The 26,146-nt window shown below is 41.4% G+C and overlaps 1 protein-coding gene and 1 long non-coding RNA gene across 2 annotated transcripts; one reads left to right on the top strand and one right to left on the bottom strand.

Annotated features, from left to right (window-relative positions):
• Positions 1 to 303: 303 nt before the first annotated feature.
• Positions 304 to 24,249, top strand: jph3a (junctophilin 3a). The gene is made up of 5 exons (XM_067606645.1): positions 304 to 2,618; positions 15,350 to 16,130; positions 17,497 to 17,621; positions 19,787 to 21,033; positions 22,275 to 24,249. Exons 1-5 carry the CDS (start codon positions 2,237 to 2,239, stop codon positions 22,353 to 22,355), a joined length of 2,616 nt encoding a protein of 871 aa, XP_067462746.1. The 5' UTR covers positions 304 to 2,236; the 3' UTR covers positions 22,356 to 24,249.
• On the bottom strand, positions 10,912 to 15,447 carry LOC137194634 (uncharacterized). Its single transcript, XR_010930997.1, has 3 exons — positions 14,056 to 15,447; positions 12,481 to 12,588; positions 10,912 to 11,491 (listed from the first exon to the last, which is right to left on the bottom strand). It is a non-coding gene; the product is annotated as an uncharacterized lncRNA (long non-coding RNA).
• Positions 24,250 to 26,146: the final 1,897 nt, after the last annotated feature.

The raw sequence follows: 26,146 nt of genomic DNA, 5'->3' as shown, positions 1-26,146 counted from the left end.
GTAATGATCTAAAATATAAATAATAAATAAAAAATTTTAAAAAATAAATCAATTTAAAAATATTTTTAAAATAAAATAAAAATAAGTAAATTAATTAAAAAAATAAAATATACTTTTATTTATTTATTCATTTTTAATATTATATGTATTATTTTCTAATATATTCTTATTTTGTTTGTTTTTTAATAATTAAAATACATATATATATATATATATATATATATATATATATACCATTTTTATTCCAGTGCTTGAAATGTCTTATTGTCTTATTTTGTGCAGTGAATGGTGCATAAAATAAGAACAATTAAAGTGTCACAGTGCACATGAGAATAATTAGCTTTTTAACAGAGGTTAGAAAAAAAAAAAAAAATTCAACAAATTAAACTTAAAATTACATTTTTTTTCTCCTCCATGTGACTCCTGCAGCTTCACAGTCATCACACCCAGTGAATCCTGCAGGTTCATCCTGTCAGGCTGGTTTTCGTCCTTCTTTGACACCATTTTCTAGTCACCATATGATCCAGCAGATTGTGTTCACTAACAGAAAGATTTCCAATACCATTATCCTCCAGTCATTGATTAGAAAAAATATTAACAATATGAACACTCTGACAGTACAGACGAGTGTTCGTGGTTGTCAGACTGTGATGAAGCTCTTATACTTTGGCGCCGCACTTGCAGAAGATTATTTATGGCTTTTTTTTTTGCTGTTTAAAAAGGTCAGTCTGGGTCTCTTTGGTCTTCAGTAAAGCTTCCTCAAGTGACAGCCACAGTCCATTGGTTTGCCTACGAGACAACAGTAAAAAAAAAAAGACTAACAACAACTAGCTGTGGAGAGAGTGGCACGGGATCAATGAGCTCACAAACCACCAGTTATCAGGAAAACAGATTGCTCACTGCCCAGATTACAGTCTGGGAGGAGGCGAGTGAGAGGAAGAAGAGTGAAATGAGGCTGGATAATTAGGAAAAGCAGGCTGTATCCCCAAAGGGAAAGAAAGAGCAGCGAGCAACGTACATGCAGCTATTCGCACCATCCCTCCGTCTCTATCTCTTTAAGAGCTGAGAGAAGGAGTGTGTGTGTGTGTGTGAGTGTGAGTGTGTATGTGTGTGTATGTGGGGGAGGGGTATTGGCTGGGGTGGAACAGTCCTGTAATGAGCAGATTTTAGAGAGAGAGGGAGAGAGAGAGAGGGAGACATAGAAAGAGAAAGAGCGAGAGAGAGAGAGAGAGAGAGAGGCCGAAAAACAAGAGGAGGACAGATGACTTGGTGGAATTGAGGATACAACAACAATCCTGATTTAGACGAGCGCTGAAAATGGAGAGGACAAAGAGAAGAGGAGAGGAATAATCTTTTCTTTTTTTTTTTTTTCTGCTGCTTCTCTTTTTACGTCCTCATCTTCAGGAGAGAGCTTCATCTTTTAGATCACAGCAGAGCAGAGAGGAGGAAGAGGGAGGAAATAAGAGGGAGCCAGAGAGATATTCACACTCCGTTATGTCTTCTGAGGTGTGTGTCGCTGTGGTTATGGATGTGTGTCTGGTCATATCCTGGATTGCTTGTTTCCAGGCCATGCTATAGAGAAATATCTTCAACTTCTCTGCTCCTGATTTTTTTTTTTTTTTTTTTTTTTTTTTTTTTTAATGGCGTACCAGTGCGGTAGCATCCCTGCCCTGTATGCCTCTCTGTCTGCCGGTGCGGCAGGGATGTGGAGATGCTGTAATGTCTGATTGAGCTGAGCTCGGTCGCTGCTGCTGCCACCGCCACCACCGCCACCGCCACTGTGTGGGCCTCTGGGACTGCTGGAAAAAGCCTAGGCCTCGCTTGTCTGGAGCGCCCCGCTGCACAGCTGAGGCGACGGGCCGGCTGCGAGGCTGCGTGGAGCAGGAAGGTGGAGGAGGAAGTGGAGGAGGAGGAGGATGAGAAGCACTCTGAGCCTGCATGCCCATGGGAAGCAGCATGCACAGCAGCTGCGTTCGTCACTCCAGACTCGCCGCTGAGGCTTAGATTGCTTCTACATCGTAAGGTGATGCTCTTCGGGCCACGTCCTGCTGTTTCTAAAACCAGGAGCCGGTATTTCACATCCTAAACTAACAGGAGAGGGAGAGTCGGGGGCCTGCAGCTCCATGCTACCTGATTCGAACGAGGCCTCCTCCCTCCCTGCTGCTTCTGAGTGAACCAGGCCCTTGTTTTTTCTTTTTCTTGACGTTCTAAGGATTTGCCTAAACCTGTTTCATGCATGTCCACTGGAGGCAGGTTTGACTTTGATGACGGGGGGTCGTACTGCGGGGGGTGGGAGCAGGGTAAGGCCCATGGCCGAGGGGTATGCACGGGGCCCCAGGGTCAGGGAGAGTACGCGGGGGCCTGGAGCCACGGCTTTGAGGTCCTGGGCGTGTACACGTGGCCCAGTGGGAACAGCTACCAGGGCACCTGGGCGCAGGGCAAGCGGCATGGCATCGGGGTGGAGAGCAAGGGCCGCTGGGAGTACAGAGGGGAGTGGACGCAGGGGTTCAAAGGTCGCTACGGGCAGCTGGAGAGCACGGCCAGCGGCGCCCGATACGAGGGGACGTGGAGCAACGGTCTGCAGGATGGATACGGCACTGAAACCTACTCTGATGGAGGTAAGAAAGGGTCACTTTTCCCTCCAAACATCTTGCTTTTATTTTCACTCAAACCTCAGTTTAGAGATCAGAGAGTGAAAACATCTCATCTTCCTCCTCAAACTGATTTTCAGGCTGCAAGTGGAGCAACTTGCTTACAGAGCCTCAGCTGTAGGCTACATAAATAACATGTAGGTCACATCCACATGCACATATTAGAAAGACGATCAGAGGGATAGATCACCTTCACGCTGGCCTCCTGACCAGCCTGCTACCACCGCCAGACCCCTCACATCTGCTGACCAATCACACTGCTCGTCATTCCACGTTCCCAGTTAAAATCCGGAGGTGATCGGGCATTTTCCACCGTCGGCCCTAAACTGTGGAACAGTTTGCCTCTCGTTAACAGATCCTCCCCCTCAACTGATATTTTTAAAACCCGTCTTAAGTCCCATCTCTCTTTTCTTCAGCCTTTAATAGTCATCATTAAGACATCAACACTGTGCAATACTGCTTTGTTTCTTGGATTTAAATCCCATTTTTATTTGTATTATTCTACACTTTTATTAATTTTCTGTCTGTGTTTTCATTGGATTGTATTTCTCAGTTCTCTGTAAAGCACTTTGGTCAACTTTTGTTGTTTTTAAATGTGTTTTATATAAATAAATTGACTTCATTATTAGATTATTAAGAACGTTAAATATGTGGGACGTGTGTCTAATATTAGAAATTAAACCACGCTCTGTTTTGAGACACATTTATATAAACACACCTTCACCCCTCTCATCCCCTCTGCATCACACCCTCTGTGCTGCCATGGTAACGGGAGACAGCAGGTCAGCGTGTCACTAGAGACCAGCTCGCGCGGCTCTTCTGCTCTCTGATTGGCTGTCTGGTTCTGTCAGTCTCGTGTTTTCCTCCTCTCCTCACTTCGGGGGCTTTTAATCTAGGCCGTTTGATAAGCGATGCTGGCCGGCCCGCACCGCGCAGGACCCGGATGATAGAGAGCGAGGTCAATAAGGGATGCAGGTGGGATGAAAACACGGCGCGTGTCGGTGCTGCATTGAAGGTGGAGGTTGTTTACCGGCTGCAAGCGCGCGCATTAAGGTTCCCTGCTGTTTTAACACGAGAGTCTAAGATAAATTTTTTAAAAAACACAGATGGTGAACAGAGGAAAACATGAGAAATAAAAAAGACTGCGTCACGCGACAGCTCTGCTCCTCTCTTCCGCTCACGTGGAAGACCGCCGACAGATGAATATAGCACGCACGAGCTGACACATTTTCCACAACCCAATAAATGTGCAGGAGGCTGGTTTATGCGCGCGCGGCCTGTCAACAGAACAAGTGCTCATTAAAAATGATAATAACCTGATATTAAGATCATATTATGAGCCACATGCAGCCTCGTGCACCGACAGACCCGCCGAGCGCGAGGCAGGCCAGGTTTGTTTCAGCACCGCGGACAGCTCCTGATCCATAAACACGGTTTTTGGAGCCTTAAAAGGCTCAATGTGGATAATTATCGGTAACTGAGATGATTTACAGGGAAAATATTCATTTAACAGAGAAAAGACAGACAAAAAATAAACATGTAAGACCTGAGTTTGTTTCTTCAGGACACCTGTACAGATCCTTCAGTAAAAGTACCAATACAGCAATATAAAAATACTCCATTACAAGTAAAAGTCCTGCATGAAAAATCCTCCTTAAGTAAAAGTACATAAGTATTATGAGCTTGATGTAGTTAAAGTATTGCAGTAAAAGTAGTGGTTTGGAGGTGGAGCTAGTTTCAACTACTTTATATACAGTTAGCTAGTTTAGTCCAGTGGTTCCCAACCTAGGGGTCTGGCCCCTCCAAAGGGTCAGCACATAAATCTGAGGGGTCATGAGATGATTAATGGGAGAGGAAAGAAGAAAAAACAAAGTTCTGATACACAAATCTGTTTTCAGTTTTTGGATTTTTTCTGAAATATTGTATCATTTGAACATTTATTGAAATGAAAGCATGTGAGAAGTTTAGAGGGAAAAATCACTATTTGGTGGAGCTGTTAACAACTCATAGACATGTGAAATGTGACCCCGACTACATACTGCTTTTTGTAAGACGTCAAAAGCCAAAAAGGTTGGAAACCACTGGTTTCATCTTTAACAATGTGTTGTATTTTAAAAGCTTGTTATATTATCCATTGTGTCAAATCTTCATCTGAAAAGGAACTAAAGCTGTCAAATAAATGTAGTGGAGTAGAAAGTACAATATTTCCCTCTGAAATGTAGTGGAGTGGAAGTATAAAGTAGCATCACATGGAAATACTTAAGTAAAGTACAAGTACCTCATAACTGTGCTTAAGTACAGTACTTGAGTAAAAGTACTTAGTTACTTTCCATCACTGCACCTGTATGTTTGATTTCAGCACCACGGTCAGCGCCGTCTTTAAACAGTGTCCCAAATCAAAACTACTCACTGATTCTAAGCAGGTTTTGAGTCTATGGTTTGTTCACACTGCTGGAAAAGTGACAATAAAATATACTCGAAAAAGTGCAGAGATACGAGAGATTTTTTAGTTGTGCTGTTGAAGGGCACTATTCTCCCAAAATGCAATGCACAAGGGAAATGGAGGAGCAACTCACAGCTGCAAAAGATTAAAATAAATTGCTGGTGATGACAAGACGGTACAAGAAAATACTTAGGAAAACAAAAATAAGTGATAACTCTTAGGAAAACATTTTGCTTTCTCTGTAAAGTTCAACTCAACTCTCAACTCTACTTTATTTATGTAGCACTTTACAAACAACACAGTTGATCCAAACACACAAGAAAACAGAACAAGAAAAAGAAGACGAAACACAATATAAGAAAAAGAAATTAGAAGAATGAAAATACAGTGAGGAGAATAATAATGTTAATAATAAAGGCAATTAGTCACACAATGCACACATACAGATGCTTCAGAAGAAACAGCTGAGCTTGTTAGATTAGGCACAGTTAAAGGCTAATAAGTAAAAGTGTGTTTTAAGGTCTTGGATATTTTAATAGATGGGGAGAATCTTATAGTGGCAGGAAGAGAATTACATAGTTTTGGGGCAACTATAGAGAAAGAAGTTTAATTGACAATCAGGTAAAACAGTAAAGTGTGTTGATTTTTTTATATACCTAACAGTAAAGCATCATACTTGAAAATAAATATATAAATATGCTGTATGCAGTTAGTATGTTGTATGAAAATGGGACACAGAAAGTGTCCTATTTCTTTACTACATACTAATTATATTCTGGTTTTTAGAATATAGTGTGTTCTAACTGGCATGGCCGAATTAACTCATTAGGGGGCCCTGGGGCAAAAATGAGCCCCCCACCCACCTCCCCCATCAGCCCCTCAAAGTAGTCCTTCCACCCTCTCAACACACTCTCGTTGCTACTCATTACATCTCCATCTCTATCGTTCATCACCCAAACCTGCTGCACATCCTTCCAAGCTCGCTCCCTCAGTCCAGCCAATCAGTCCTTTTCTCCTTCTATAGTGTTCAACCTCTCATACAACTCGCCATACTCCTCTTTCTTAGCCTTCGCCACCTCTCTCTTCACCTTCTTATGTTGTATCTCCTTGTATCTCCTGTCTACTTTCTTCATTTCTCTGGCTATCCCACTTCTTCTTTGCCAACGTCTTCCTCCGTATACTTTCCTGTACTTCCTCATTGCACCACCAAGTCTCCTTGTCTTCCTTCCTCTGTCCAGATGACAAACCAAGTACCATCCCAACTTTCTCCCTCACCACTTCTGCAGTAGTTACCCAGACATCCGCCAACTCTTTACTACCACCCAACGCCTGTCTTAACTCCTCCCTGAACTCCACACAACAGTCTTCCTTCTTCAACTTCCACCATTTGATCCTTGGCTTTGCCTTCATTCTCTTCTTCTTCTTGGTTTCCAGCTTTATACTCATCACTCTGTCCGACACTCTCTTCACCTCCAACACACCCTTCCTTCAGGATTACCCCTACCCCATTTTTCCTCCCATCCACACCATGGTAGAACAGTTTGAACCCACCTCTGATGCTCCTGGCCTTTACTCCCCTTCCACATGGTCTCTTGCACACACAGTATATCTACCTTCCTTCTCTCCATCATATAAGCCACCTCTCTCTCTTTACCAGTCATAGTGCCGACATTCAAAGTTTCAACTCTCACCTCCACACTCTTACCCTTCCTCCTTCCTCCTGACATGCCTTCCCCCTCTCCTCCTTCTCCTTCACTCAATAGTAGCATAGTTTCCACTGGCACCCTGCTGGTTAACAGTATCGGTGGATGCCGTCTGTAACCCCGGCCTCGACCGGTATGAAAATTTGATTTATGATATGCATATTTGATTTGGCAAAGGTTTTACACCGGATGCCCTTCCTGATGCAACCCTCCCCATTTATCCAGGCTTGGAACCAGCACTAAGATTGCACTGACTTGTGCATCCCGAGTGACTGGGTCTTTACATTTACACCTGGTATTAAAATGTATTCTCATTTTATCAGTTGTGCTGCCATTGTGATTGGATCGCAATATGCAAATTGACCAGGCGGAGCTGGCAACAGTCACGGGGCGTCTCAGGTCAAGGAAACTGCTGCCATGAACGGACATCATTCATTTCTAAATCAAGTAGCAAGACTTCTTGCTGCTGCTGCTACTTGTAGCTTTTGCTTTAGCTGGCAGGAAGAGGTCAAGCTAAGTGGGCTGATTTTATCTTATGAATGTGGTCACCTTGTACAGATTGCATTTACACCTACTGAGATCCAATCACAATGTGAGCCTGACCACCTCCAAATGTGGTCTGGCCAATCCAATGGCATGCAGATCACAATGCGGTCTGAATACATTAACATGTGTTTTTCCTTATCCAGATACAAATCACATTTTAAAGCCAGATGTAAATGGGATGTAAGTGCCCATTAAGTACAGTATGTACAGCAGACTGTACTTAATGTACTGTACTGTACCTTCATTACCTTCATCTTCATTATAGTTTGCCTTCAGCCACAGAAACCAGCAGTACTTCTGTCCTGTAACACGACCTGACCCTATGCTTTCCTTTATTGTGTGTCTGTTAGTAGCAGTTTTATTAAATAGTAATATGCAAACTTGGATAAAGGTTTTAAAACTAGAAGTGGCACAAAGGTAAGATAATGTAGGTGTCATCTGAAGTCCTTAAATCTTATTATTCATCTTAAAACAAATACTGGATGGTGGTGAAACATCTCCAGGAATACTGAACACCGAACGAAAAACACTGAACATGCATCAGCAAAAGTCCTGCTACAATGAGTATATAGTACATACTGTACACTGTTAATATGTACACAGCATGTGATCCTGTTTTAGGATTCTGGGATGTTCAAAATGTTACTGGAGGATAATTGTTGGGAATTAATATAACACAAAAGGTTTACAAGCAGAAAAAAGTAAACTTACAATGACTACACACAATAGTTGATTCGGCTCAGAGGGTAGGAGGTAGTCCTCCACCAATCAGAAGGTCGATGGTTCGATCCCTGACGCCTCCTGTTGAAGTGTCCTTGGGCAAGACACTGAACCCCAAATTGCTCCCGATGGTTGCACCAGCACCCTGCGTGGTAGCTTGCCGCCTTCGGTGTGTTAGTGTGTTAGTATGTCTGTGAATGGGTGAGTGAGCAGCAGAAACATTGTAAAGCGCTTTGGATAAAAGTGCTACATAAATGCAGCCTTTTAGCATTTACCTCTGTATATCTATAGGACTTGGTTTCAGAACCATGGACAGCTCCATGTCTCAGTTCCACCACTACTACTATACTACTACTAATACTTGAGAATAATACTACTAATACTATACAGTATCTACTACATAATATTGTGTGCTGTTTTTACAGTTTACAAGAAATAAATGTACTTAAGCATTTTGAAATAACAGGGAATGCTGCATGAAAATGTCGATCAAACTGCAAATTTGTGAATTTACTGCCAGTACAAATTAACGTGAGCAAAATGTTTTTCCAAATATGTAATACTTCATTATTGTTTTCTGAGATCCAGTATGGGTTTTAATTTTTTTACAGTTGCAAGTAGCTCTCTGTTGTGCATTATGGGACAATAGTGTCATTTAATGATATAAACACAGAAACATAGATGTACCACCTTTAAAGATCAGTGTAGATGTCAGCTCACTGCTGCAGCAAATAACACGTATCCTGATAATGACCCAGTAATGAGGAAGATTTCTTCTATTAGACCAGCAAGTCTTACTGTGACTGAGTCTGTTTACTCCTGAGAATAGTCGAGTTTTGGAATCTATTTCTTAACAGCTTCACTCTGAAACAGGTTGTAAGCTTCTTGGCTGCAGCTTGTGTGAAAAACAGCACACTGTGAAACAGACACTGAAAGCCTGTTGACTGCCTGTTCATTTATTGATGGAGGCACCACCCAAAGTTGTGTCATTTCCCACAAAGTAATCTCCACATTCATTTAAATGCTGTAATTGTACTATTACAAAGCTGCATGTTCCTGAACCTCCAACAGAGCAGAACTATCGCGGACATCAGTAATGTCACTGACATTTACTCGCATGTGTAGCATAATTGCAGGAAATGCTTGTCACAGTGACCTCAGGGTGAGGCGTAGGACATAAAACATCTATAATTGAGAAACTGATCAATTGATTTTTGTTCAGCAGTAGTGTTGTTTTGTTAAAATCAATCATTTTTACTGAGTGTAGTTTGGGAAGAACCACCAACAAACCAAGTGAGGTTCCTGTTTAACATTAGATATTTGCTCTGTCTGATGTTAAATGAAGCTGTTCACATGGCGAAGGAAGTAAAAGATTTCAGGAATATTTTGCTGACTGGACAGCGTCATGTGTCAAGCTAACTTATACATGATGAAATATAACGTTCATCATGACAAACACATCTCAAATGAGCTTTATAGCATCTTTCAGCTCATGTTTTGGTTTTACAAACCACATCTTAACCGTTTGTTGCTTTTTTGTTTGGTCTAAAAACCCACCGTCCACTACCTGCTCAGCTCCAAACAGCAGACAGATAAAGTGAGAGACTAGCTGGTGAACATAGTGGAGCATTTAGCAGCTAAAGAGACAGATATTCTTCTCATTTGTTGGTGGAGATCTAAACAGAGCTAGAAGGACAGATGTATAAATAGGTAATTGTTTGCTAAAACATTAGCCATTTCAACTTTATTAGGTATTAAAAGGGATATATGTTTTTTGTGATTTTCTGTCATTAATGTACTGTTATAATGTTGGATGTCTACGTTAAATATGGTCAAAGTTCCAAAACTTGAAGCTAACATCTCTAAAAGAGCTCTCTGCAAGTCAAGATCCAGGGCAACAGCCTGATCTGAGCAATTGTTTACAGTTACCTATACTTCCTCCTCGTGATGACATCAGATCGTTCGTGCATGCCCACAAATGGCCTCCCATTCCATATCCTCGGTTGCTGAGGTTGTTGTTCTGTTGCCAAGGTGTTTCCATGTGTTGTTTGCGTTGTTCGTTCGCATATTTCAGATTGGATTCGGGCTCCAACATTTACGGATATATTTGATAAGTTTGAATTTTGAGTAAAGAACGAGAAAAAGAAGCAAAATCTTTCTGTTTGCTGGAGGAAGCTTCCTGAAGCTGACCAATCAGAACAGAGTGGGCTCATCAGGAGGCGGGCCTTAAAGAGCTAAAACAGCCTGTTTCAGACAGAGGCTGAACTGAGGGGCTGCATAAAGGACCAGTAGAAGATAAATAAGGAGTTTTTTGAACTGTAAATCATGCAAAGCTATTCCAGTAGAGCCCCAGTATAAAAATATAGACCTGGAAATGTGCAGAATATGTTCTCTTCAACGCATAAATGTTATGTTTACAGTTTGTTTCGCTGCCCCCCAGTGGTCGGAAAAAAAAGTTAATGCTGCAAAATAAACAGTGAAATCTGTGAAAATCGAATCTAAATGAAACTATTGGGTTTAATGGAGTTTTATATCAATTTTGGAATTAAATATTTTAATATATTTTGTATTTTACCTCTTAATGTTAACAATATTAATTAACTTCATATTATAGTAATTGATACATATTAATTATTAATGAAAGAACACAAATTACTCATTTATGTACATCTTTCACCCAGTGAAACCTGCTGGGCTCCGTAGAAATGAGACACTTTAAGCATGTATGTTCAACATGAAGCATCTGAGTTAAGAGAATGACATGTAGTGATTAAAGTTTAAATGAGGTAATTCATTGGGATGATGTGTCAGTTTGGGCTGAGACCAGAGTAAAATCATGTGACAGAGAGAGAACTCAGATTGGGTTTAATTTTACTATTTGACAGAAATTGATTTAAACCTTTAATCTAAATGTTCAACCAATATCCAGATCTACAATTTCCTGCTGAAATGTAGTTTAGCACTTTCTTTTTTTTTCTTGTGAAGACACTTTGCCTTCCTTTTGATTGACTTTTTAATTTCAGACACCTTCCTTAATCGATGAGTCAGTCGTACTGCTTGTGAGCCCAGATTGCATGAAGGAACTGCAGACAGACAGCTGTTAAAACGCCTTTGATGACATAAAACTCTCTACTCGTCACAGAGGGAGAGACTGCCGCTCAGCTCTCCTGTAAATTTAACTAACGAGTCGCGAGTCGAACAGGGAGGCTGAAATATGAAACTCGGGATCCGCTTCGCCTCTTGTTCTCTCCTGCTCGGGGATTTGAGGAGAGGATGGAGGGCGTAAGACGTAGACCTCTCCCTGCCAGCAGTTAAGTAGCTCGGGGGAGCTCTCCTCCTTCCTGGAGGTCTGGGTGTCGATTGCAGTTGACATTTTTCATTGGATGGAGAGGAGGATGAGGAGGAGACGACCTGACATGTTGGAACCTCTGTGGTAGAAGAAGATGTTTTATTCCTAATTGATGAGGATATGTGAAAAACAAGCCTGCTTTTACATTTTACAAATAATGAAACTGTCAAATTGTTGATTTGCACTTCAACGCCTCACACAGAGTTTAGTCCTCCCTTCCACTGTGCTTGTACTATGTTTGTCTTCCACACACCCCCACCTGCCAAATCTTAACAGCTCAGGGATAAAGACATCAGATTCACTCAATAAATACTCGCGCCCGGCCAGTTTTAGGAAAGTACATATGTACTTCTCTGCAGTCTAAGAAATGCCAAACATCTTGTGGTATTCTGTGTTTATTTCAACTGTTTCTTTGATGATTTATTTTCACAGCTTTATTGTTGTGCCAATATGCTTCAGTCTGGAACTGAAATATTTCAGAGATTTCATTCCTGGTGTTGTGTAGCAACCACATAAACATTTACACACAACAAGAAGGAGGAAAAAAACTGATGGAAGAATGCAAATTGATCTTACAGTAAATTTGAAAGAGTTAAGACACAAAAACTCCAGAGGTAATATTACACAGACACACTAACAGATAAATCTGTGCGCTCCAAGACGAGAGTCCTGCAATAAACCATCCCTTTGTGATGCTTTTACTGTTTTTCACTGCTTTGTTAAATTTTATGGTAATTTTTTGAGGAAGCACAATAACACAGCGTTGTACCTCCCGAGAAGATAAAGAATATGTGTGACATTCATGTAGAGTGTCAATTAAATGAGCACATATTTGGAATTACACTGCTACTGCTGAAGCGATGTATGATAAAAAACTGAAATAATGATGAAAAATGACACACTCTGGATTAGAAGCTGGGATCTCTGGCAAGTAAAAGTTAGTTTCTGCCAATTGGAGTGAAGTCAAAACTCTGCAGCAATCAGGCCCAAAGAGCCTCTACAGCTGTGCCACATGTGCAACAAAACCTCTGAAATTCTAGACACTGAGAGACCAACAGAGATACTCACCCTAAATGTGCTGCTGGTCGGGGTTACATTATGTTTTCCTAACTTTCAAACAGTACAACAGCGGAAGTTTCAGTGGAAACTGGTGTGAGGAATGTAACTGACACAAGACTGGAGACAAAACAAAAAAGAGAATTTTACACGCAACGCTATTGCATACAAAGTCAATAGAAGGACAAAGATTTACCCACTACAGTGTGAACTGAAGTGAAAACGCTTCTGTGCAAGTTGAGAATGTTTCAAGTTGAGTGAAAAATTCAGGTGTACCCTGCAGCTGCTTCATAAATGTACAGAGACGAGAAGAAAAAGGAGATGGAGAGGAGGAAAGTAACAGAATGAACCAGAGTCTCTGGTGAGTTCTGAGTTCATTTAGAGGCTGAGCTGAACACAATCACACACACACAGACACACTCACTCACAAGCGGTCGGTGCGTTTGTTCCTAGCTAGCTTATATGGTGCGCAGACCGCCTCCACCGAGGACACATCTGGACGCACTAGACCACTAAACGCTCCGGCTGGTGGTGACGTGCTTGGTTTTGGCGGCCTGGTCCAAAACGTTCTCATATTACAGCCTAACTTCGCACTAAAATATGTTTCTGAAAACATTTGAGGTGAGAAATAAGCAATGAAGTAACAGAATCTTGATTCATATTTGATCAGTACTGAGTTTCGTGAGCCGGGTGCGTTGCGCTGGACATTTGCATAAAGTTGAGGTCAAGTCGTATTTATGCAAATACAGATACGGCGACCTGTCCGTTAAGTTGCGGTGCCGTATTCATCATGCACTGCGTGGCCACATCTCCTGCTCGCCATAGAAAATGAATAGAATCCGTCGACTTGACATACGTCATCGCATCCAGTCTGCGCGCTGCATCACAGCTAACAGACAGCTGATACACTGCAGTCAAACTTGCACTTTTAGACTCGAGTTGGATGTTTGGAGCTAAATGCTAACATTAGCATGATAATATGCTCACAACAACAATGCAAACATGCTGATATTTAGCAGGCATTTGCTTAGGAGATCACCAAATTACAATTCATTATGTCGGGATCATGAGTTCATCAATCTGTACAGTGTTATATAGTTGAAGATGATTGTCAAGATATTTCATTTAAAGCCACACATGTGAACCTCGTGGTGGCGCTAGAGGAAAGTACAGAGGATCATCAAAGTCAGTTATAAAATATAAAATAAAATAGTTTAATTATTCATTGTGTCATGCACAAACATGTTCTCAACCCACATGGACCAGCATGGATCAGCCTCACACAAGATTCCCATCCTGAAACAACAGCTCAAATTTTTTATAATCATTCATCCAGAAAAAATCATCAGATATTAATATTGTGGCCCTTAAATCATCATATAATAATCAATTTAACATAAAACGGACTTTTTCTTCAGTCTCACTTTAATCACATAGAAAACAAAGTCATTTCTCTTCAGGGGAACCAGTAAATATAAAATCATGGTGATCCAGCTAATAGTTATTAAGCTAATGTATTGATCAGAGTTATCAATCAACAGTGAAGAAATCAAAACCACCTGTAAAAATAACCAAATATATCCTTACCTGCAGAGAAATCTCAGAAGTTGACAAACTGATGCTGCTCATTTCAGAAGAACCGATGATGCAGTCAAAGGTCCCGTCAGTAAAGTCACAACATTTCACCTGTGCGGCCATTTTGTTCTTTGCCTCGTCATCACTGGTGTTACTGGTGACAGCCTGAATCCCGCTCACTGTCTGAATCTCCTGCCGTGAGGAGAACCAGGTCCAGTCCCTGTGACTCACTGAATAAATGCAGTTCATGAGGAAACCAGTATTCCCTCATTACAGATGAGTTCACCTCAGACTGTCTGCTTGTTTAACAGAGACGGTGTAACACAGACCTGAGGAGAGTTACACTGAAACACACTCAGACACGGTGTTCACATCTCAACATCCTTCTATCAACATCCAACCACTCCTCAACTGTTAAAAGTTTATTTATTTGTTGTTAACACCTGTCTGACTGACACCTTGTTACATTTTTTATTTTCAGTTTTTATAGGTTGTTTGGTACGACAGCATTTTACTGCCACCGTGACAATTTCTCATTGCATATTTTTCACATTATGACATATTTTCTATTTATTACAAGACACGAAATTATTCAGTATTTACAAAAAACATTTCCCTTGGTCCTGACAACAATATCTAACTTTATCTTGTTGTATCACAAAACTTTTCTCGTCATGATAAGCAACTCAGCAGTGAAAACTTTACTGAGTTATAACGTGAAAAAGATTTCGTTAAAACAAGAAACTTTTCCTGTTATAACAAGAAACTAACGAAAACATTTTTTGTCATGATGGCAGCAACATGCTGCCGTAGTCAGACTGGAAATAACTTATAAAGCTAATTTTAGTTAAATTGAAAATAAGATATTATCACAATAAAAAACAATTTCTACAAATGTGTTAAAACTGACATTTAAGCTGCATCAGAGTAAAGTGAGATATGTTGCTGTTGTTCCTCTTGATGCTGCAGCAGCAGGTGAAACTAAAAAGTCCAACCAGTGAAATCATTACAAACTTTTTAACAATCCATCTTTCTTCAATCTTTCTCTCATTACTGTAACTAAAAGCTCATTAATTTGCACTTAAGTTCGACCCTTCAGTGACCTGTTTCAACAGGAAATACATCACATTAAGAAGGTGATGAATCCATTTAATGGAACCTTTAAAACGCTTTATGATCTTTACATCATGGACACCATGTGAGAACCCCTGACCTTTGACCTTCAATAAAAACAAGGAAAAAGCTCCCATGAACACTTGTCAGATGTCTTCCTCTGACTCTTGTTGTGTCTCTGTTTGTGTTTCAGGAACCTATCAAGGTCAGTGGCTTGGTGGGATGCGTCATGGATATGGCGTGCGGCAGAGTGTGCCGTACGGCATGGCAGCCGTCATCCTCTTCCCTCTGCGAACATCCATAAACTCCCTGCGCTCCGAGCACAGCCACGGCCCTCCGGCTGTGCTGGAGGACGGCACTGCCACCACACCCACGGACGGGGTGGTGGCCGGGCTGGCCGGCAGCCCTGTGGGCCGAGGAGGGTTCGCTCTGACCGCTCCAAGCGAAGCCGAACGCCAGAGGAAGAGGAAAGGTCGCTTCCGCCAATCCATCCTGAGTGGCCTGAAGCTGCGGCGCTCCGAGTCCAAAAGCTCCCTGGCCAGTCAGCTCAGCAAACAGAGCTCCTTCTGCAGCGAGGCTGGCATGAGCACCGTCAGCTCTGCTGCGTCTGACATCCACTCCAACGCCAGTGAGAGTGAACAGGGCGCCCCCGTTGACGCCACTGTCACAGAAATGTACGCTGGTGAGTGGCGGAGCGACCAGCGGGCTGGCTGGGGCATCAGTCGGCGCTCGGACGGCCTGCATTATGCAGGCGAGTGGGCGGCGAACAAGAGGCACGGATACGGATGCACCACCTTCCCCGATGGCACCAAAGAGGAGGGAAAGTACAAGCAGAACGTGCTGGTGAGCGGCAAACGTAAGAACCTGATTCCACTGAGGGCCAGTAAAATCAGAGAGAAGGTGGACCGAGCTGTTGAAGCTGCTGAGAAGGCCGCGGACATCGCCAAGCAGAAAGCAGAGATCGCCATGTCGAGGTAAGATTTTACAGTCGGGGAGGTATGGAATCATTTCTGTGCCAAAACATTGAATGTTGGATTGTGAAACAAAAAGTGCTCCATACATCTGGGTCCTGTCGCAAAATTTGATAATACTGACATGTGGCTGTTTCTATGAGCTAATATATTTGTTTTCTACACGTCTTCATGTAGAGGCTAAAATGACAAAGTCACAGTCTCCCATTAAAATGCCACCTCTCAATTATTCTTCTTTATTCCATGTCAGTCCATTTTCTTCTTTCAAAACTGACCCACTGAAACATCCGAAACAAAGAATACAAACTAAATCAACACGTTTCAAAAATGTTGCATATTACAGTTTACTGACTATCTAAGCTTAAAGGGGAGGTATTATGCTTTTCCTTATTTTCAGACATATATATATATTTATATATAATGTCACAATGTCGGTTGTTCGTGTTAAAAGTGGCCGACGTGTCAAATAACGAGGTAAACGTATGTAGCATTAATCCCTGTTAGCAAAAAGCAGCAGCTTCAGACTGCTCTGAACGCTCGGTTTCCAACGGTTTTTTCTACTGTCGGCCCAAGCTGACGTCAGTTTGTGACGGATTTCTTTATATGGACATCTGCTACGTGCACAGCGCGCGAGTTTGCTACTCCGCTCCGAGAGTAGTTACGCCAAGCCATGACGCCATTACACAGCACAACAAAGTAAAATAAGTAGTTTACCTGTTAGAGGTTGTGCTGGTCGTCTGCAGCTCTTCATCAAACATCATCATCACTGTGGCTGTTTCTGCTTGTACTCTTCCTCCCTGCGTTATTTCTAACTGATCCGCTGAACAAATAGCTCCATATGTTGTTGTTTCGACCGGTTTTTAGCACCACTAACGAATCTCCACTAAGTCAGTGAGGAGCACGTTTTTACTTCCTGTAAATTCTTCACAATAAAAGTCTCCCATTAGTTTTTCATCAAAGCTTTTAATGGTTTGCAATGACAGTAAAGTGACACAACTCTGATATGTAAAGCTGACCAATCAGAACAGAGCGGGCTCATCGGGAGGCGGGCCTTAAAGAGACAGGAGCTAAAACAGAGTGTAAGAGAAACTGTGTATATTGAGAGGCTGCATAAAGGGCCAGTATAAGATAAATATGGAGTTTTTTGAACTTTGAATCATGCAGAGCTACTCTAGTGGAGTCCAAAAATAAAAATTTAGAGCTGCAATGAGCATAATAGGTCCTCTTTAAATAAGTTAAACATATTACCTGGATGTGATTTTATTATAAAGCAATATGTGAACAAAGCAGAGCGATATACTGTAGATCCAGAGTAGATAATAACCTTTACAGGCTGTTTCACTGCAGTGTTTCCACCTGTCCTGTTCAGGATGAGCCACGCTCGTGGGAAGGCGGAGGCAGCTGAAGGAGTGGCGCAGAAGGCCACGGAAGAGTGTCGACTGGCCCGGATAGCTGCCAAGGAGCTCTCTCCTTCCTTTCACATCTATGGGAACGGTGAGTGGACAACAGAAGCAGAAGTGTGTCGAATTTTAATTAAATCTCAGCTTTCAACACACGCTGCTCTGTTAAAGTGATACTGGACAGTGTTCCTTTTATTTCAGTGAGACTTATGCGGTGACACATGTAAACATCCTCATCTGTAAACACCAGCCAATAAAAATACCAGATAAATGAATGAAGAGACAAAAATACAACAAATCTTTTTCTTTTTATGCCTCAGCAGACAGATTCATGTGTGTTATGAGGAGAATATTTCCCATCTGCTCTTAGGTGTGATATGACGCAACGACATGTCAAGTTTGAGAAAAATTTAAAAATCTGCAACCAAAACTAATGCTAATAAAAATTGCTGATTGCCAATATCATAATAATCTGAAATACTAATCTTATTTTTAAACTGTGACTATATTCATAGAAAATAATTACATATATTTGTTTCCTCTGGAGTTCAGCAGCTGTGTCGTACTGTATCACGCAGTACGGTGGCCTGTAGCTTACATAAAACCCTTAAATGGAAATCCATTTAAAATGCACAGTGATTTAAACATAATTGAACATTAAATTAATAATTGTCAAATGTTCATTTTGCTGGTTTTACACACAGTAAATGAGCGGTTCATGAGTCCACACCCTCCTGTTTATTATCAACAGAATATGTGAAATATGACTTTAATAATTAACCATGATACTAAAAGTCATAATAATAATAATCGGTGTGGTTCTTATCCTGCAAAGTTTTCATTTAAAGCTGCATTCATTGATTTTTATTGATTTTTTGGCCACTTGGTGGCAGCAGAACAAGCAATTAACATTCACACATCATCAGCGTATAAAGTTGTTGCAGTTTACATTGTAGTTGCCTTTCCGTCCCTCGTTATTTTTATTTAATATAATTTTGTTTATCTTCCACTTTAAATTCATTTTGAGCTGAGTATATGTGGGTAAACATGTGATTTTATATATGTGAATATCTTTGTGTACATATCAAATAATTATCATTAATTTAGAGTCGTGTTTCTGTTCATCTGGTGAATATAAGTCCAATATTCACTCTCTTTTAGCAACTCCTATCTGGCTCTTTAGCTGCTAAATGCTCCACCAGCTAGTCTACAGCTAACTGTCTGCTGTTGTGCTGCTGAGCAGGTAGTGTACAGAGCGTTTTTGGGAGCTTTTTAGCTGAAAACAGCTGCCTGTGGTTGTTGAGAATTTAGGCAACGAGAAAGCAAACAGAAAAGATGTTAAAATGCTCCGTAGAGTTGAGGGAAACTGCAAAGTTGGATAATACTTCTCTGTGGGTTCATCACTAAGAGTGACAATTTTTACATTACACGTGGTCATTTGATCAATTATTAATATAAAAATATAAATTAGTGAAGCTTTAAAGTTATCCAGCATCATAGTCATTATTCTGCAAGTATATATATATATATACTATAGCTCAAAACACCAAACACCACTTATACCAAAGTGATGCTTTATACTGCTGTAAGTCATCAGCTATAGTGCTGTTTGTGTAATAATGTTATGCTTCTGGTAAGGAACTTGCTTATATTCAAAAATATATTTATACTAATATACAGTATTACATTTCCTTTTGTACACCACCCTTGTTTCCTCATTCTCAAATATTTGGTTTATTTAGTTTAAGTTTGTTTAAGATCTTCTACAGCACTAATTTACTTTATTTGCAAATTTCCATCCAGTTTGTGTTACTTCATTTTCCTCATAGAGACCTGGGTTGTATCAATTATCATGTAACATTATCTTAATTTTTAATCTGCATAAAAGCATTTATAAGTATCTGAGCTTTTACAGATTTAATAAAATATAAAGTATGTGTATTTACAGTGTGCGCTAAGCTCAGTGTTTCCATTCATATTTTGATCTCATAATAAACACCAAACTACAGAGGATTAGTGTCTGAGAATTTAAAGTAAATCGAGTGTATTCACTTCCATAATCCTCTCTAAGCCAACTGTGATTGCCCGCACAAGATTCAGTGTGTTTGCAGCTTTTCCCTCCTTTTGTTACTCTGCATGCTAATAGCACTGCAACACACACACACACACACTCATACACACACTCTGTAGGTCTGATGGGCTCGATGTGGATTGCTGCCAGATCACTTCATTGGTGCTATTCTCCAACTGTTTTCATAGGGCTCGAGTGTCAGAGGCCCAAGCACCAGGACGCCAAGGACAAAGACCACGAGGTCATCTCCACGGGAACAGACAGTCCGGAGCTGTGCACTCCGGACACCACGCCGCCTGTAATAACACCTGATCTCAGCCCCGTGCTGAGCGTACCCACCTCGCCCCCCCACAGCCCGCCCAAGCACGCCCATCGCCCCAGAAATGCTTGCTTCATGCGCCAGAGCGCCGTGGACGATCAGGGCGGGGCCGAGATCCAGGTGCTGGTGGAGGGGCGGGGGATGGATCTGCCGAGGGGAGGGGCTAACAATTGGACTGATGACATGTATCCGGACCGAGGAGGCAGCAGCCGCTCCACCACACCCTCCCTCCTGGAGGAGCAAGAGGGCCAAATTAACGGCCACGAGCAAGCCCCTCTGTCCAACCACAAACCACGGGAGAAATCCTCGTCCAATCACAAGTCCCGGGAGCACGCTTCCTCCTACCGAGCGTGGGAGCACTCCTTGTCCAACCAAAAGCCCTCCAAGCATGCCTCTTCCAATCACAAGTCAAGGGAGTACTCGTCGTCCAATCACAAAACATGGGATCATTCTTCCACCAATCACAAGGCCTGCGAGCATGCCTCTTCCAACTACAAGCCGCAGGTGCACATTTTATCCAATCACAAGGCCTTGGAACATAACATGTCCAATCACAAGACTTCTGAGCATGCTTCTTCCAATCACAAGTCCCAAGATTATATCTCCTCCAATCACAATGCAAAGGACCACGTCTCTTCTAGTTACAACCCTCGAGAGCATGTCTACTCCAACCACCATCCAAAGCAGCACAACCCCTCCAACCACAAGCTTAACGAGCATGCTGTAATTGACCAAAGGCTAGATGGCCTCACCGGGGGCTGGACTGCTGAAAGCACCCTTAGGTGGAGCCCTGCCCACTCGCGCCTCACGGAGCAGGACGAGGAGAGGATGAATGACTATACGGTCGATATGAGGCTTCAGTGTCCAGAGTCGCAGTCGTCTCGGGGGCTGGGCCAGGACTCTCCGGCCCCCAAAAACAACAGGCTGCGATCCCGAGGCCTCCGGCCGGTCAGAGAGGGATCCATGGACTCTGTACAGATGCTGGACAACCTGAATGTGGGGGCAGAGCTGGAGGAGTGGCCGCTGCACAGGGACCTCACCCTCTCCCCTCCCCTTAAGTCTCAGCCCATCACTCTGGAGCAGGAAGGAGAGCATCTCACCCTCAAATCAAACTCAGTGAGTACAAACAGTTACGTTTGACTGATGAGTGAGAAACAGTTTTTTTTATTTTGATAGTAAAGATGCACATTTTCCATAATTCCTTACATAATTCCTTTGTTAAGTGATGATAATAATAACAAAAGAATAAAGGATAATTTCCATTGGAGCACACTGATAAAATGTGAGTGAAGCAAGAGGCAATGCTAATTTCTAATTAAACATCTGCCACAAAGTAAGAGTCAAATGGAAAAGGAAACATGGTCAGCAGGGCGTAGAAGATAAGGCTGATGATTTTTAATATTTTCTTTATTGTCAACAAATCTCATGTGCAGACACAACCAACAATGAACTGATCTACCAACAAGTCTTCTGTGTATCCAAAGCCTGATATATCTTATTCCTCTGTGCTGTAGATGTTCCCTCATTATGAAGAGTTTGGTCACGTTAGTTTGTTTAGAAACGGCTCCATAGACTAATAACAGCGATCACATTTTCAGTCTCCAGAGAGTAGTTCTGTGTAAGGCTGACAACACTGAGCATGTTCAGGAACACGTTTCTGTTTACAGCTTCTCTAGCTTGTTGTGCTACATTTAACAACTTCTTGACTTAATTTTAAATTTCTCAAAGAACTGTAGTTTGATAAAAGCTGCTGAAAAACTACAGCTCCCATCAAAACGTAATAGCGCAGCACCGTAATTACTTACATCATCGTAACTTGGTTAAAACTCACCAGCACAATCTTCCGATTTCATTATTTCACCTTTTTAGTCATAATCTCTGCTGTCTAAAAACTTCTACAGCGTTGCCATGGTGGTCTAAGGATTATGGGAAATGGTGTAAACATTGAATTAACAATATAAGATTGACTCTCCTTGTCTAAACTTATGGAGTGAACAACACGACATACTGTTGAGAACAGCTCTAATCCGAGGCTGGATTTTTAGTTATTTACGTTACTCCAAACATTAGTGGGATTAAAAACAAGGTTTTCTTGCCTGGAAGAACTTCAGGTCTCTATATGTTACTTATACTTACAAAAAAGATCAAATGTAGCTACAGCAAATATTAAGGAAATATGTTTATCACATATATTTAACCACTTTTTATTTACCATCTGTTGTTTTTTGAGGTAATCAGTTGCCTCTGAGTGATCTTTGACTTCGGTTGAGTCTGACTGAATGCTTGTTTTATTTCCTTTAAGAGAATTTGAATTTGAACTGGACTAATTTCTTCTTTTCTCCTCTCTTGTCTCCTAGGGCTCCAGCTCTATTCTGGTGGTTATGGTCATTTTACTCAATATTGGAGTAGCCATTCTTTTCATTCACTTCTTTATTTAAGCTTATACAGGTATGATCTACTAAGACTTATTGATAACTACGGTATATTATATTATTACTTACTGAGACGGACATTCTGCCTATTCGACTGGAGCCCACAGCCCGAGTGACGGACACAGCAGAGCCTTTCTATTGTTGCTACTGGTCTTTTCACCTCTGTTGAAGCCCATTTGAGTTTCTATGCGAGCGCTGTTCCTTTTTAAAAATGCTTACTTTGAGCTTGCAACCATAGGAGAAAAAAAAGGTGATTGAATAAGAGTCACAAGAAAGTAAGGAGCGCAGCTTTAAACTAGCGTGGTGTATCGGTACACACGTGCATGGATACTGATACGTGGACTGGAGATGGCACAGGCAGTTTTGCCCATTTTTCCACCACTCTAGTCAAAAATATAGCAACCCTTATTTCCTGGTTATCATGAGAAACATTGAACATGCTAACCAAGAGCATGGCACACACACTCCATCCTCAACCACACAGACAATAACTCCCTTTTTTTGCCTTTAACCTTTTTCCCTTTCGGTCCCATCCACCAGTCTCCAGCCCCTATTCGCACTATGCGCTACATACAGAACTATGCTGCAAGAGTAGATCCATTTTAAAGGGCTCCGTCATTATTCTTTTCTTTTTTTTTTCTTTTTTTTTTGTCACTATGAACTTCACAAACACACACAACCAATGCATGAGGCTGTGTGGGGTTTTAAAAAGTGCATTTTTCTATCCCTTTAACATCACTGTTCTGTCTTCATTTGTATGCACTCCTACCTGATTATCACCTCTTGTCACCTTGGCAACCGTTGGCAAGAAAATTTGGAAATCAGCGCCATGCCAAGCCACTTCACCGTCCAACCGAATCACAGAATCTGAAATCAGATTCAGGTTTGATTGACGAAATCAAACGTCAGCCACCGACACGCTCCGAGACCCCACGAGTCTTAAGTCTCGAGGAACTTCCTGAATTTATCGTGAAAGTGAAGTGGAATTTCATGTCGACCCTCCCACCTGCACATCAACACACATTCGCACGCAAAAAAAAAAAAGAAAAGAAACCCCCCCCCCCCACCCCCATACTACACATTTAACTGCTGACATACTGAGGAGGATTCAGCCTTGCCCCTTTGTACAGCCTTGAGACTGTTATGTTATAACCACTAATTCTACTATATATGTGTATGTGTCATTATTATTCCAAGTTTGTTACTTTTTTGCAGTTTGCAAGACAGAGAGAATGCTGAGTGCCTCGTATTTATTCATTTTCCGTCTCAAAATTTATTTAACCCCAAACCCGACTCTAGATAAAACACCCCACGTGGGCAGGCTAAGAGGAGACGAATAACCTTCAACATTAAGAAAGGTGACCCCCCACTCCCCTCCCCCCCCTTCAACCTCCCTCTGACCTCCCCCCACACACTCCCCCCCTCTCTCTTCACCCTGAAATGGCATGCACTGTTTTGTCTCTCTCTCTCTCTCCCAGTCCCCCTTTTGGACCAGTCAAAAAGGGAAAATGGGGTTTCTACGGTGTCATTTCCAGACACTTTTTTTGGGCCGGATGAGATTTTTTTCAGCATGTTTGTTTAGCCTGCTCAATCTGGTGTCAGTTTGTGAGTTTCTCCCTCTTGTCTCTTTTATCCAGCAACACAAGGCTAAGTGAGACATGGAGAGCAGTGTAAAATAAACGCTAGCTTTTAACTCTCAGTGGATACCGAAAAATGTCCTTGAGTTTATGAATGATATAAAAAGAAACTCTCTCTGCTACTGTATGTTTTATACTTCGCACCCAGTGGCATCATCATGTTGTGACATCATTGCATGCCCGAGCATGCTCTTTCTTACTCTTTGGTTTATGAGGTTGTTTCGAAGTTAATGTGGAGAAAATAATGAAATGTTTGAAATTAACGAGTTTGGTGTGGTTTATTACTGCTGTCTCACCTTTTTTAAGCAAATGACTCAGTTTCGTAAAAGGAGGTGAAGAAAACTACACATATTACAGCATGAGGAATGGTCGGGCGATACCATGAAATAAACTGTGAGCAGGGTTGTAGACAGGAGTTTAGGCCCTATTTACACCTGGTATTCAAATCTCACAATTAAAAAAACTAAAATTCTCATTTTCTCAGCTGTGCCCTCATTGTGATGGTGCCATGCCATTGGTCCAACGCCCCATTATTCCAAAACCCCAATAGTTTGAAAAACTTCCCACTGAACAAAAAGCCTATTAGTCCGACGGCCCGTTATCCTGAAATCAAAAGCCCAAAAATACAAACTCTCCCTGGAAGGTTTTTCCCCGTAATATCTTAACATATTTTAACATGCAAACATAAAGATACCATTTACAAAATGATGACAAAAGTATGCACATTGGCTAAAAATGTCAAGGATTTAAAAATAGATCAATTATATTAAAATAATTACATTAAAATTAACAAATTACAATATACAACGTGACACTGAGCCTACACATTCAGGTATCTCCCGGTAATCTGCATCGTAAAGCTTCGGTAGCATGACAAGGCTATTATATAGTAGCCTAATAATTTTGTGTGAATCGAAGGTGTAACGTTAAAAGCACTTGTGTCATCTCTACTTCACCAGAAATGTAAAGTTTCTTGTATTTATGTCTTAACTTGATCCAACAGCTGTCCGATGATTACACCAGACATTACTTCCTGTTCACAGTGTGAGCGCGGAAGAGGCAAATTGCACTTTTCAAACCCAAACCGTTCCTTTGTATTCTAGGCATCACTGGAGTAGTGAGCAGGCTAATACCAATCAGAATAACTGATTTTAACATGAGCACACTGCCACAAACAGAAACAAGTGGCTTAAAAAGGGATGTTATCGCTACACATGAATAGAAATATCAATAATAATTACTTATAGTCAATTACACACTGTCGACCATGATGATGTTGAAGAAGAGAAACCATTAATTACTATGCATCTTCATCAGCTGAGGTGAATTTGTTTTACAGTAGCGCGTAGCACAGTAGCCAATCAGGAGCGCACACCTGATGCTCACGCCACACACGAGCATACTGTACATGTTGCTCCGAGCTACGAGGGATTTTCTACAATCATGGAAAATTTTAGACAAGACAGTACAGGAGTGAGTATTCAGTCCTGTGTCATCCTCTGGTGCAGAATCACATGTCAGGTTAGATCTTCTACTGACATGATCAGCGGGCAGCAGCTTGGATCAAATTAAGAGATAAATACAAGAAGATTGATCTTTCTTTCAAGAGACGACATTCTCACAGGTGCAGCCCGTCCTCACAAGAAAAACGACGGTATAGGTCTAAAATTCAGGTCGGCAAAAACGACTTATAGTTACGTTTACGCCATCTAGTGGACTTTGTGACAAAGTGGACTTTGCTGCAGGAGATCACTGTTTGCTTCTCGTTTCCAACCACAAGACGGGATGTTTTTTTAAAAACTGTTTTAACTTCAATTGTCGAGATGTTTACTTTTGCCACGACAACGAATGTTGCGTAGCTTTAAGGAAGTATAAACCACATTTCAAGTGATCATTTTAACCCAAACCATGATCCTTCTCCAACCCTAACCAAGTGATTTTTGTGCCTAAACCTAACCAGACCTTAACTACAACGCTGTCACACCATAAAACATAATTATTTCTTAATGGTGATTTGTAACGGTTTTGGAAAGCAGCACATTACGATCCTATGTGTCATTCTGGGTCGTCCATTATTATGACCACTAGATGGCAGCCGTAGTAATAGGTGATAGGTTGGGGTTTTTTTTTTCCATTTTAAGGATTTTAATGCCATTTGAG

The sequence above is a fragment of the Thunnus thynnus genome, chromosome 1 (assembly GCF_963924715.1).
Source record: "Thunnus thynnus chromosome 1, fThuThy2.1, whole genome shotgun sequence".
Lineage (NCBI taxonomy): Eukaryota > Metazoa > Chordata > Actinopteri > Scombriformes > Scombridae > Thunnus > Thunnus thynnus.
The sequence above is the reverse complement of the archived record's forward strand: the minus strand, read 5'-3'. Positions and strand labels throughout refer to the sequence as shown.

Coding starts and splice junctions, on each gene's coding strand:
- jph3a (XM_067606645.1), top strand. CDS start 2,237: ATGTCCACTGGAGGCAGGTTTGACTTTGATGACGGGGGGTCGTACTGC. Junction 16,131..17,496: donor GCAGAGATCGCCATGTCGAG/GTAAGATTTTAC, acceptor TGTCCTGTTCAG/GATGAGCCACGCTCGTGGGA. Junction 17,622..19,786: donor CTTTCACATCTATGGGAACG/GTGAGTGGACAA, acceptor CTGTTTTCATAG/GGCTCGAGTGTCAGAGGCCC.